Consider the following 14,816-nt stretch of genomic DNA (forward strand, 5'->3'; position numbering starts at 1 on the left):
AATAATACTACCTGATGGCCATTTTTCTTGCTCTTCCCAGGCAGAAATCCTTCTTGTTACATTTATATGCCATCATGGGCCTGGCGATCCAAGTGTATTGATTAGGAGTATCAACTTGACTACGTCAGCAGTTGTTAACCTAAGGGTGTTGCTACAGTAAATAATGTCTTGTTTTCTCTTAGAAAATTCAGTCATGCACTTCATAGAGTCATAAGTTCACAAACCTATCACCATCATCCAAATCTTACCCTTCAACTCAGCAGCTAAAGATCAAATGAACTTTTTTTTTTTTTAATTAATATTTTAGTAATACTGTCTTAAAGACTGGGGTTTCTTGGCCTTCTGTTTTCTTTTTCCTTTTCTTTTTATCCCCTTTCTCCTTATGGATTCAGCAGTTAAGTATTCTCAGTTGCTAGTCTGGCTTGACTGAAAAGCACTACGTGTTTGTTGTGTGTCTGCATGTGTGATACCAACTGTTGAAGACTGCTTGATGTTAAATGAGGGCTTATGCTGTTCTACAGTTGGCTTTCTGGCAGAATCTCTCTTCACCAATGACAATGATGTCTCTGTGTGGAGGAGAATTTAGGGTATGTTTTATAATATTACACTGCCATGCCTTAATCTTACTGATGGGGTATGATCATGATTTTATTTACATTAATAAAAATTATGAGTCATTCCATTCACATCAATAGCATTAAAAAGCTACACAGTCAAGAGTTTAGAATCAGGCTTATGGTGTTCAATCTGAAAAGGGTACAATTTAACATAGGTTCATTAAACATAGGTACTGAAGGAAATATTGTCTATTTGCTTTGCATTACTCAGTCATGCTATTAACATAGAAAAACAAATAAAGAGTGCTAATGATAGCTGGCAATGTGTGGATTTTCCATTTACCTTAGGTACAGAAAATACCTCTGAATGGATAACTTAAAGGTAGTAATTTGAGTAGGTGATCATATCAGGTCTCTTTGACATTGGAAGCTGCATTAATGTTTCAAAAGATTATCTCCTTTGCATTTTTTTATGCCACTCTTACATAACTTGGTGCAAAAGATCAAAGTCAAACAATGTTTAAGTAAGACCTCAAAGACTGAGTTAAATTTTATAGCTCTGCCCCTAATGACTATTATGTCTTGTAAAAACAGAAGCATCAAAACAGTGATCATAATTCATAAAGTTTGTCATGAAGGCATCTCTCAAAGCATTATAAAATCTTCATTCTTTTTTCAAAAGTGAAAACCACATCACTTTCCTGAAATGCTGGCACTCTAAAACAATAAATGGTTTTCTCCTGCTGTCTGCCTTCTTCTCAGAGAGAGAAATTCTGCTAGGGATGATGTGCCTTAATTTAGTCTTCACTGATAAGTACTTTTAAGACTAAGTATTCTTGGAATTGCACTTATTTAAATTACATTCAAACTCCATATAAATCTAAAAAAAAAAAAAGATTATGGGGGGGGGGGGCGGAATAACTTCAAGAGGTCTAGAGCAAGCTATTTATCTATTATATCTCTTCAGAATTTTTCCATTTTTTAAGTCAAAGAATTTTTGGCATTTGAGATAGAAATCTGTTTGATATATTACAGGCCTAGAAGCTATTACTGTCATATATATTCTTGGCTTCACTACAGGCACACACCCCAGGACACCAAATCAGAGAGTTGAGGATATTACCAACAAACCAGGACCAAAAGGAAGATGAAAGAAGTTATCTTTTACTATGTTTTCTACAGGTCTCACAGATCATCTTACTGAAAACTAAAGATCTATCTGTGCATCTTGCTTTCCAGTACAGTGGAAAAAGCAAAACTGTTTTTCCCCAATTCCCAACAAAAGCTGTATTTTTTCCCTGCTAAACCATGTGTTTAGTTTTACACTCTACACATCCTCAGAGTAAAAAAATTCTTGTACTGTGAAGCAATAAGAAACTGTCTTCGGGGAGAATACAAATATTAGTTAAATCACTGGTGCCTGTTAATAAAATCTCGATAGAATTTCCACTCTTAGTAACTGTGGGAATTACACTTTTTTTGGTCTTTGTGATAATATTGCTGTCTATTTCATAAGCACGCCTGGGCACATAGCTTAAACATAAAATAACAGCCTTTACCTATCTTTGCTGAAAAACAATTAGAACTCTCACTCTTTGATTTTCAATAAACTAAAGTGAATGAGAAAGTGGATATAAAACAGAGAAATGACCTACCGTGGTTGTCTTTATCCTTCCTCCTGGTTGTGTACAGGTCCAGCCTGATTTATTGATTAGCAAATCACAGCCTTCTCCTTCTAAACATGGAAGCATTTCACACCACTGTTTTGTTTTGATAATTCGTGCTATGGAACAGAAAAGAAAAGAAAAAAAACAACAACGAAAACCAATTGGCAGGAGAATTCACATTTCACTTATCTCTAAACACTTTCTCATTTGAGTTGTCCATTTTCATCATCTGATAATGCAGCCAGAAGTTACGATGTAGACAGCCCCAGGCAATTTACAAAATTATTTATAACATCTGCTGCACCAACACATTTCATAATAAAAAATAAAAATAATAATAATAATAATAATAAAAATAACAAAAAAAAAAAAAGGAAAACCAAACCAAACAAAAACACACACCAAAAAAAACCCAAAAGACACCTCTGATGTAAATAGAAGAAACTAGAAGTTAGCTAATTTTCTAATTCCATGCTCTTTGCAGTCAAGGAAATACTGTCTAGGGGACTGTCCTCTGTGAACACAGCCTGTTCTCACCCTCCCTCTCTACACAGAGATGGGAGGGAAAGTAACAAAAAAAAAAAATCCTTTTGGGTTGAGATAAGGAGAGTTTAGTGAGATTATAAAATGCACAATTACCTCATCCTACTTGCAGAAAAGTGCAGCAAAATACAGAAGCAGCAGCAAAAGCCAGTAACCTCTCCCAAGCCTCGTGTCCACATCTCACCCAGTAGAAAAAAAACAGAACCCCAAACCCAAAAATTGAAAGCAGCAATCAGAACAGGAAGTCTCTCATGTTACAATCTGAACTTCAAGCCCCATAACACTTTGCTCCAGCTAGCGCTTTCATTTTGAAACTGGCATGACAGACACAGGGTATTGAATATCATCAGCAGATTCAACTCAACCCACGATGGGGGGTATCAACTGAAGACTTACCACCCTAACTAATCGTTATGGTAGCTTTAAGAGTTAGTTTGGGATACTTTTTATATAATACATACATAAAGATACACTTACTTGCATGGTGCCATACAGTTACGCTAAACAAGGTAAGGTCCCTGTAGTGGTTTGAACCACATAATGTTCCCCACTATGAGAATCATGAATTTACAGCAATTGTGACATTTTACAGCTACAGGGGGTTACCATCCTGGACTTTAAGTCTCTCTTTTGCTTTTCTGGGTCTTGAGTGAGAAGGTGCACTCTTCGTTTGTTACAGGATCCAGACAGTATTCCTTTCCCTTTTTCCTCTGTTCTATATATACATATATATTGATGTAATCTGATATCTTTATAGCAGGTGTAAAATATCCTATGTAAATCAACCAAAAACTCTCCCTCTGCCTTTTTTTCCTCCCTTCCTTATCTTCTGTCAGAAGAGAGGGGATGGGAGGAGAAGTGGAGGAGTTTAATCTTGTGCTAAATCGTTACATTCCCCCAAACTATCTATATCTTTTGCTCAGACTGTAAGGTTCACAATACAGAGAAAATGGTCCTTAGTTCCTTCAGAGATAATTTCAGCAGTCATAGGCTAGACTATAAGAAAGCTTTGCCACCTCAATTTGTATGTAAGCATCCTAGGATTCAAGGGCAGAACAAATTCGACACACAGAGACACAAACTCTTGTTTCCCTCTGTTGATGTGTGACACCAAGGCACGCAGTATATCTTTTACAGTCAGAAACCCAACAAAAAGAGAGCTAACAGAGAAATACTTGGCAAAATACAGCTTTTGATGCTTCATGTTGAATCCAATGAGCTTTTAAGTAGGAATTTATATCCAGTGTCAGTTTCATAGAATCATAGAATCAATCAGGTTGGAAGAGACCTCCAAGATCATCCAGTCCAATCTAGCACCCAGCCCTAACCAATCAACCAGACCATGGCACTAAGTGCCTCATCCAGTCTTTTCTTGAAGACCCTCAGGGATGGTGCCTCCACCACCTCCCTGGGCAGCCCATTCCAATGGGAAATCACTCTCTCTGTGAAAAACTTCTTCCTAATATCCAGCCTATACCTACCCTGGCACAAATTGAGACTGTGTCCCCTTGTTCTATTGCTGGTTGCTTGGGAGAAGAGACCAACCCCCACCTGGCTACAGCCTGTCTTCAGGTAGTTGTAGACAGCAATGAGGTCACTCCTCAGCCTCTCCTCATAGACCTTTTGTCTGTTCACCAACTTTGTTGCCCTTCTCTGGACACATTCCAGCACCTCAACATCTCTCTTGAACTGAGGGGCCCAGAACTGGACACAGTACTCAAGGTGTGGCCTGACCAGTGCTGAGTACAGGGGAAGAATAACTTCCCTTGTCCTACTGGCCACACTGCTCCTGATGCAGGCCAGGATGCCATTGGCTCTCTTGTCCACCTGGGCACACTGCTGGCTCATCTTCAGCCTACTATCTATCAGTACCCCCAGGTCCCTTTCTGCCTGGCTGCTTTCCAGCCACTCTGTCCCCAGCCTGTAGCACTGCTTGGGGTTGTTGTGGCCAAAGTGCAGAATCCTGCCCTTCACCTTGTTAAATCTCATCCCGTTGGCCTCTGCCCACCCATCCAGCCTGTCCAGGTCCCTCTGCAGAGCAATCCTGCCCTCCTACAGATCAACACCTGCTCCTAGCTTGGTGTCATCTGCAAACTTACTGATGCTGGACTCAATCCCCTCATCCAGATCATCAATAAAGATTTTGAACAGGACTGGGCCCAGCACTGATCCCTGGGGAACACCACTAGTGACTGGCTGCCAACTGGATGTGGCACTATTCACCACCACTCTCTGGGCCTGGCCTTCCAGCCAGTTCTTGACCCATATCAGAGTGACTCTGTCCAAGTCATGAGCTGCCAGCTTGGCTAGGAGCTTCTTGTGGCAGACAGTGTCAAAGGCTTTGCTGAAGTCCAGGTAGACTACATCCACAGCCTGCCCCACATTCACCAGGTGGGTAACCTGATCATAAAAGGAGATTAGGTTGGTCAGGCAGGACCTGCCCTTCCTAAACCCATGCAGGCTGAGGCTGATCCCTTGGCCACCCTGTAGGTACTTTGTGATGCCACTCAAGATGACCTTGCCTGACACTGAGGTCAGGCTCACAGGTCTGTAATTTCCCAGTTCCTCCTTCTGGCCCTTCTTTTGGATAGGCAGCACATTGGCCACTTTACAGTCTCTGGGGACCTCTCCAGTGAGCCAGGACTGTTGATAAATGATGAAGAGCAGCTTGGCCAGCTCAGCTGCCAGCTCTCTCAGCACCCTAGGACGGATCTCATCTGGTCACATGGACTTGTGAGGATCCAAGTGCCCCAGCAGGTCCCTTACATCTTTGTCCTGGATTACAGGGGGACCATAATGGTCCCTGACTCCATCTGCCAGTTCAGGAGGCCACCTCCCCTGGAGACAACCTGTCCCACTATTGAAGATGGAGGCAAAGAAGGTTTTAACTACCTCTGCCTTTTCCTCATCCTTTGTTACTATATTCCCCTCTGCATCTAATAAGGAGTGGAGATTGTCCTTGCCCCTTCTTTTGCCATTAATTACAGAAATATTTCTTATTCTCCTTCACAGCAGTGTCCAGCCTAAGTTCTAAATGGGCTTTTGCTTCTCTAATATTTTTCCTACATGGCCTAGCAACATCCTTGAATTTTTCCTGGGGTACCTGTCCTTTTTCCAAAGGTGATACACCCTCTTTTTTTCCTTTAATTCCTTCAGCAGCTCCTTGCCCATCCAGTCTGGCTGCCTCCCTCATTGGCTCATCTTCTGGCACAATGGCACAGCCTGCTCCTGTGCCTTCAGGAGTTCTTTCTTGAAGTAGGTCCAGCCTTCCTGGACCCCTTTGTTTTTAAGGGCTGTTTCCCAAGGAACTTTCCGTTAGTTCCTTAAATATGCCAAAGTCTGCCCTGTCCAGTGTGGAGGTTCTGTTGATGCCCCTCCTGGCTTCACCACATATTGAAAACTCTATAATTTCATGGTCACTGGACCCCAGGCAGCCTCCGACCACCACGTCTCCCACCAGCCCCTCCCTATTTGTGAGCAGCAGGTCAAGCAGGGCTGCATCCCAGTAGGCTCATGTAACAGGTGAGATAAGAAGTTGTCCTCCACACACTCTAGGAATCTTCTAGACTGTCTCTTCTCTGCAGTGTTAAAATCCCAGCAGATGTCTGGCATGTTAAAGTCACCCACAAGAACAAGGGCAATTGATCTTGAGGCAGACTACAGCTGCTTAAAGAATAATAAATCAACCTCCTCTTCCTGGTTGGGTGGACTATAACAGACTCCAACCAGCATGTCAGCCTTGTTGGCCTTCCCCTTAATTCTCACCCATACAGACTCAACCTGATCATCCTTAATCTCTACCTCCATGACATCCAGAGCATCCTTAATGTATAAGGCCACTCCTTCACCCCTTCTCCCTTGCTTGTCTCTCCTGAATAGTCTGTAGCCATTAATTACAGCACTCCAATTGTGTGAGTCATCCCACCATGTTTCTGTGATGGCAACAACATCATAGTTTTGCTCCAGCAGCAAGGCTTCCAGCTCCTCTTGTTTGTGACCCATACTTGTGTGCGTTAGTGTACATGCACTTCAGCTGGGCTGCTGCTTTTACTCCTACCTCTAGTCTATCATCCTCAATTACCTTTGGTTTATCTCTAGCGCTGTCATTTTTAACCCACTTCCCCTTCCACTCCAGTTTCAACAAGTCCAGACAGGGTCTTTCTCCCTCTCTGAGACAGTTGTACCCCATCTGTTGCTAGCAGACCTGGGACCATGCAAAGTTCCCCAAGATCAAAGAATCCAAAATTCTGCTGGAGGCACCAGCCTCCAAGCCACTTGTTAATCAGGCAAGACCTCCTATTCCTTTCTGCATTCCAACCTGCAACTAAGGGTATTGATGAAAAGATTACCTGTGCTCCTGATCCCTCAACTACTTTTCCCAGTGCCTTGAAGTCCCTTTTGATTGCTTTTAGACCCCTGTTATCAACCTCATCATTTCCCACCTGTATAACCAACAAGAGATAGTAATCAGAGGGCTGCACTACAGTATGCAGCCTTCTGGTAACATCCTTGACCCAGGTCCTGGGGAGGCAGCAGACTTCCCTGTGGGAGGGGTCTGGCTGGCATATGGGGTCCTCTATTCCCTTCAGAAGGGAATCAGCAATAGCAATTACCCTCCTCTTTTTCTTTTGGTTACAAGTTCTGATGCGAGGGGGCAACTGATTTACTTTAGTCACCCAGATGGTGATGCTTCTGCATTCCTCTGCCTGGAACTATTTAAGGACACAGTTCTCAATGTCATTGGATGATGGAAAAAAAATGTAAGTGCAATTAAATGTCATTTAATAAATTCCTTTCCAAAATTTTTACATGAAATGACTTATGTCCCGAGTCCCAGTACAATTGTTGGTAAGCTATAATAATATAACAAACACTGACTTCTTTCTGTGGAAGCTCAATCTGAAATTTATGTTAAGATTTCCATTATAAAGAACACTTCAGCTCCCACCTACATAGGCACTTGCACTGTTCATTGGGCAATATATATATGTGTCAATTTTCATAACTACAAATTTCCAAATCAATCGACTAAGTATTTCCAGCACATGATACAGAGAATCTAGATTGCGCTCAAGGTCTGTAGATACTGTTCTACTGAGAACAGGATTGTACAAGCTTTTCTAGGGTAACTTTTCCTATGCAACAGGTTATAGCCTCATCCTGTCTCAGTGAAGGCATGCATCCATTTGCAGTCTTCACAGGAAGAGTTCAGTAAAATGTTAACACCAAACTGTACCCACTTTCACACATTCACATATCAAAGTGTCTATATTCTATCAATGTTTCAACAGTATGAAGGATCACTGAAGGACTGAATTGTCAGTTAAAAATATATACTAGATTGCCCCAACTACCTCAGGTAGGAGGTTTTCTTGGGAGCAAACAAACAATCTTGGGAACAAAAATCAATCAACCAAGCAAAAACAATCCCAAAGCCCAAACAAACAACCCCCCCAAACAAACAAACAAACAAACAAACAAACCTCACCACTATGATAAAAATTGGAACAACTTCTTTTGCACAGAAAACCTACTCAGATCATAAGGTTTAAATCAAACCAGCGTCAAACTGGTTTATTAACTTATTATTTACGCACAACAAGTAGCATTGCAGGATCAATATCAGTAATACAAAAAACTAAACCATAGTACTAGACATGAAATGCTCATACATCCTCGGAAATTCCCAAATGCTTCCTGTAGGCCCACGCACCCTTGGGCTGACTCAGCTGCTTTAACAGCTCCAGAGTGTGCCCAGTGGCCCAAGGTAAAGCAGCTTCCAAACTAGGACAGCTCCCGACTGGGCCAAGCAGAACCCACCCTCCCACCTGCTGGCACCATTTCCCAGCCCTCGGTCTGGATTGCAGATCTCATTGCGTTTTTATCCTGCTTTTCAACCTGCCCCTCACTCTGTTCCAAAAGCCTTGTGAACACATGAGATCTACCATTCCCTTCTGGATAGGCCTTGTTCTCTGGACTGTTTGCCAGGTGAGTACCCTCATGCTTACATATAAGCTGAAGTCTACATAAACACTTTGTTCCATTACACATGTGCAGTCTCAGCTGCAAAAGGCAGGGCATATTCCTGACTCTGGGATTACTTCTATTTCCCCATTTTCACTTTTCAGTTTGTCCATTATACCAGAGTATCACCGTGAAGCTAAATATAGAGAAGAAGTATACAAGATTTTATCAGCATAATATCAAGAATCCCCATCAGTAATTGAAGCTGAGTTTTACTTGGCAAGCGAACACAATCTATTTCCTAAGGCAGTGTAGTTGCCTTTTTCTTGTGTATATTCACCAGGGGTGAAATTCATTCCTCTGCAGACAAGACAGCAAAAAGCCTATCAGATTCTTCAAATCTACCCCAAGCACCATTATGAAGAATTAAGTGGTACTTAAATGATACATAGGCTTTGTGCAGATCTTCTGAAAAGAACTGAATTTCACCTTACCAATCTGAGCTGACACTGCTTTGCATCTCCTAAAAAAGGCTGTGCCCCTTGACTTGCTCTGAAGTAATAGGAACTGGCGGTGTTCAGCACACGTAGAGTAGCTTTCCCAGGTGGTATCATTTGAACTATAGAACTAAGGGAGTCTATCCAAGGGTTTTTCATATAAACAGTTCTGAGGTGTTGCAGGCAGGCAGAGGTTATATCAACATGACACCAAGCTATCCACCAAAGCATTCTTAATTGTTTTGTGAGAGCAATTTGCAAAAGATTTCCAGTTATTAGCAAAAAAAAACCAAAAAACCCCTCTATTGGTGATGTGTGTAGTCCAATTTAAGACTCTTAAACTGAGTAGCACTTCAGAACACCACAGCATACTGCAACTAGATTTTTTTTCCACTAAATTCTCACCCCGTTTAATGAACGCATGCTTGCACATAGAACAACAGTTTCATTTTCTATACCTTCTTTTTGTACACTCACTATACATTCAGACAGTTATTAACTGCTGTATCTCTAGTCAATCTCATAACTTAGAGGACACAGCCTCAGGCTGCGCCAGGGGAGATTTAGGCTTGAGGTGAGAAGAAAGTTCTTCACTGAGAGAGTCATTGGACACTGGAATGGGCTGCCCGGGGAGGTGGTGGAGTCGCCGTCCCTGGGGCACTTCAAGGCAAGGTTGGACGTGGCACTTGGTGCCATGGTCTAGCCTTGAGCTCTGTGGTAAAGGGTTGGACTTGATGATCTGTGAGGTCTCTTCCAACCCTGATGATACTGTGATACTGTGATACTGTAACTTGAAATCAAGAACTTTTCAAAAGTTCATCAAAAAAGTGAGATAAACGTTGTTCAACAGTAATGCAAAAACTTGCAGCCACCTAAATATGTTAAGTTAAAGCACACAGATTGTTACAGTTTGTTTTCTCATTGCTTTTTTAAAATGTTGGAGAATGAGTTTGGAAATAAAGGTAAAAATGTATACAGTCTGGGGTTTTTCAACTAAGAATATTGATTAAAACAATCTTTGGATACTGAGACTTAGGAGACTAGAATAAATTCTGCTCCTATGTATAAAAGGTGGAATGTGAAATAGATATTTACAAATTACAGTGTTGATGTCTACCAGCCAATTCCAGATGTCTGAAATAGTGAATCTATTTTGAAAGATGCTGCTTTATTTTTTAATACTACAAATAAAGTATGCACTGGAGAAATATTTCCTTTTCAATTTTCATTAATTATTTCAGTGATGTTTTCATTCAACTTTGATGAAAGTTGATCAGCATAGCTGATTCCCAGAGTTGAGACATGTCTATGGGTTCATCAGTTTAGATGTAGATAGACAAATGCATTTACCCTAATGTTCTTCTCTTGCCCTATTAACTCTGGACAGGACCCATAATCTTTTATTATTAATCAGCTGCACGGGATCTCAGCTGGTTACAGCATCCCAGCCTGTCTGTTCTCTTAACCTAGTAGTATTCTCCTTTCTTCTTCTTCTTCTTTTAGGGTGTTTGTTTGTTTGTTTGTTTATTGGTTGGTTGGTTGGGGTTTTTTTGGCTGTAAGCATTTGCTCCAACCATTTCTTTCCCCTGTCTGGTCCTTTGATCTACTTATCAAAGATCTCAAAACACTTTGTAGAACTTGTCATGTTTAGCTATGTCATGGAAGGCCAAAATAGGCCTAAACATATCCTGGCTTGCACAGACACGTTTTCTGCTCCCCCTTTTCCTGCTGTTGGGAGAAGCAACAGTGGGAAAGGAAGATAAAATGTCCTGGTGCCTTCCAGTCTTCTTTCCTTCTGAACTTGTTTACAGGGTCCCTGCATGTGTTTATACACTTGTTTGTGTTCTGCCCTAAAAAGGGTAAGCAAGTCCTTGTTTCACATAATATGGTCCATTTTGGCAAAGTGCCACTCTGATTCGCTGATCTGTGGCCAAAGGCCATTATTCTTGGGCTATATTGATAAAAAGAGATGAGTAGGTAAACACAACATGCTTCTGATATTGCTCTGCATTAATGTGCTTCTGCCATTGCTCTGCCTCAGGAAACCTTTGTCGCAGTGCTCTCTGCCACTGCATCCTGCCATGCTCTGCAGCATTATGTCTGCTAAGCTATAAGCTAGCTCTACTATGTAATAACAAACTCTGATACTTTAGGTTTGTCTACCTGGAAACTGCCTTGTCTCAGTTTACCAGAAGATTGGTATTAAATGCCTTCATGTGATAGGGTCACTTAGCCAGTGCAACATCATGCCCATCTGCACATCTGCAAGACATCCTGCCTGCCCTCTGCAAAGATCCATTGCAAATTAGGAGTTCAAGGGGAATCAGGATCAGGCCAGGTCTGCCTTTCTCTGAACACCTTCTTCATGCCTGGGAAGACTACAAGACTATGAAGACATTGACAGAACTCCCTGCAAGTGTTTGGGTACTGTCTCGAAACTGTAATTTGCCCCAGGGGCCCAGAGATATAATTTTTGTGAGTAAACACTCAAAAGCCTCCTTTGAAAAACTCTGTGAACTCTTAAGTGAATCTGAATGCCTTCTCCCTTAAGCAGAAAGGAGCCTCTCAAGTCCCTCTAGGGGATAATTGGTGTAATTGACTCAAGAACCTCTTCTAGTTTTAATGGTTTAATGTTTGTTATATTTTTGCTAGTTATTTCTTAAGTGTTCTAGACTCTGCCATCATCCGTGTAATGTTTTCATGAGCATTGCATAGAACCTATTTGTTGAGGAATGGCTAAGAGAGAATGGGCATGGAGAATATATGAAATTGGTGGGTCAGCAGAATGAAGAGATTGCAACATGCTGATGTGACAAAGTGCCCAAGGACACTGTCCTTGAGCGAAGTGGTAAACAAAGGGAAAAAGGATGTGTTTCCTGTTTTTGAAGGAAGAACAGCCACTTGTTTTGAAGGAAGAACCGCACAAATGCATCCCGTAGAGCTACTGATAAAGCAATTGCTGACAGTGGAATACATTAACTGCTTGCTATAAAAGTACACTACTGCTCCAATAAAGTTGTCACCTGCTTATAATCCATATTGGATGCAGTGTGCATTTCTTTCCTTCTCCCAACACCTATTATTATTAAAATTGTGGTAAATGTTGTTCATTGTCTGTATTTGCACAGAGGTTAATCAACCTGACCAAGGTAACACAAGAAATTTGTTGAAGAGCTGGAAAAAGAACGTCCAAATTCTTAATGATCTCTAGCCTAGAGACTATTCTCTGTCCTATTTTTTTTCAGAAAGACATCATGCTTCAATACACATACATATATAAGAAATTAAACAGTCAAATATGCAATGTAATAGGCTTTTAAAAACATATATCAATGGAATTGCAGCAGCAGGAAAAAGGCCATCAGAAACACAAACTGAATCACAGAACTTTAAAAATACAGTGCAATCGTGAACTGTCTTTAGAGCAGCAATTTGACTGCAACAGTGTATTAGCCCCAAATGTTAATCTGTTTTACTATACAACAAGAAAACATCAGAAACCTTGGATACCTTTTATACCAACCATTCTGCTCCATTAAAAAAAAAAAAAAAAAAAAAAAAAAAAAAAAAAAAAAAAGGAAACAGTGCTAATTCATAAAGCTTGTCTCAGTTATTTATATGGCACCTAGACCAAAGACTGTTTAGTTCTAAGAACAGCAATATAGCAATGTCTAGCCACCCGTTTTATCATTTAGCTCTTGCTGTCAAGATTGGGAGGGATACTTGAACTACTGTTGAGAAATACATGGAACAAAGTGATCTCCAGCAGGCTACAGAGAGGCTACAAATTGAGACTAGGTAACTAGATGAAAAGTAAAAGACTGAATGACAGGGCAGAGGCTTTTCCTACAGTTTACACCAATCACAGTCCCAGTAAGGAAAAAAATCTTACTGCAACCCCAGGGTTGAAAAGAAACCTTCAATATTGACCTGCTCCCTGAAAAAGAATTGACATCTTAGTTTATAATAAACATTGTGCAGGTTGCACCATGGGCAAACATCTATTGGGGAAGAGCAAATTACTCCAAAACATATAGTCATCCATATTATCCCAAACTAGGACTAAGTGGCACTCCTGTCAGTTACATGAATGTCCCTAATAATTCAGCTATGCCTAAAAGGTTGCTGGATTAAGCTGTGTGAACGTGACAATTCACTCAATAAATCACACAGCAGTTTTATCTTTAAAACTGCTGCATTTACCAAGGCGTTCCGGCATCTGTTTAATCTTATGAAGGCACCTAATGTTTTGTTGAGTCTTCACAGACTCTGTAAAATAAATACATACTGAATCTTAGAAGAGACATTTTAAAGATATTCCTCAAATCAGAAATGATTATTAACACATAATAAATCCCCAGAACATAAGACAGCGCATAAAACCCCTAAACAAATGAAAGAAAAGCAAATAGAAGCTGAAGTAGAATCCAGATCCTAGGAGCACTCTTATGAAACTGAATAGCTCTTATTGTCATAGAATCACAGAATTAACCAGGTTGAAAGAGACCTTTGAGATCATTGAGTCCAACCTATCACCTAACCCTTCTAATTAACTAAACCATGGCATTAAGTGCCCCATCTAGCCTCCTTCTAAACACCTCCAGAGATAGTGACTCCACCACCACCCTGAGCAGCCCGTTCCAATGATCAATCACTCTTTCTGTGACGAACATCTTCCTACCATCCAGCCTAAATCTGCCCTGGACAGTTTGAGACTATGTCCTATTGTTCTGTCACTGGGTGCCTGGGAGAAGAGACCAACCCCTGTCTGGCTAAAACTTCCTTTCAGATAGTTGTAGAGAACAAAAACGTCTCCCCTGATCTCCTCTTCTCCAGGCGGAACACCCCCAGCTCCCTCAGCTGCTCCTCATAGGGCTGTGCTCCAGCCCCTTCACCAGCTTTGTTGCCCTTCTCTGGACATATTCAAGAACCTCAACATCTTTCTTAAATTGAGAGGCCCAGAACTGGACACAGTACTCAAGGTGTGGCCTAACCAGCACTGAGTTCAGGGGCAGAATGACTTGCCTGGTCCTGCTGGTCACACTGTTCTCAATACAGGCCAGGATACCACTGGCCTTCTTGGCCACCTCGGCACACTGCAGGCTCATGTTCAGTTGTCTGTCAACCAGGTCCCTCTCTGCCTGGCCACTCTCCAGCCACTCCACCCCTAGCCTGTAGTGCTGCATGGGACTGTTGTGGCCAAAGTGCAGAACTTGGCACTTGAACTTGTTGAAACTCACAGCACTCTTGGAACTCTTTACTGTTTCTGTCTCCAAATTTCCTTGTGATGCTTCAAACAATAAAGAAACACTGAAAATAAACACAAGATATCTGACATTTTTGTAACGTAGAAAAAAGCTTGTATTTCCCTGGCTTCTCTCTTTTCAGTTCTTTGAAGACCTTAATACTACATGACTTAGTGATATGCATCTTAGACATGTCTGCATTCAGATGTTCAATTATTTATATGACAGAAGCTCTATTCTAAAATGGAAAGCGTCCTACAAATCAGCTTCACAGTTAACTTGTCTCCATTTTAATTTTCAGGGGCTAGTTTTCTCCTGTTTGTAATTGCTCTCATTTGAGAT

General features: G+C 41.2%; 1 protein-coding gene across 1 annotated transcript in view; it reads right to left on the minus strand.

Annotated features, from left to right (window-relative positions):
• The window catches only part of TAFA5 (TAFA chemokine like family member 5), a 489,916-nt gene that overhangs the window by 98,534 nt on the left and 376,566 nt on the right, over positions 1-14,816 (minus strand). Inside the window, 1 exon segment of the mRNA XM_064142444.1 lies at positions 2,213-2,340. Within this exon segment, the coding sequence (XP_063998514.1) occupies positions 2,213-2,340 (128 nt within the window).

The sequence above is a fragment of the Pogoniulus pusillus genome, chromosome 4 (assembly GCF_015220805.1).
Source record: "Pogoniulus pusillus isolate bPogPus1 chromosome 4, bPogPus1.pri, whole genome shotgun sequence".
Taxonomy (NCBI): Eukaryota; Metazoa; Chordata; class Aves; order Piciformes; family Lybiidae; genus Pogoniulus; species Pogoniulus pusillus.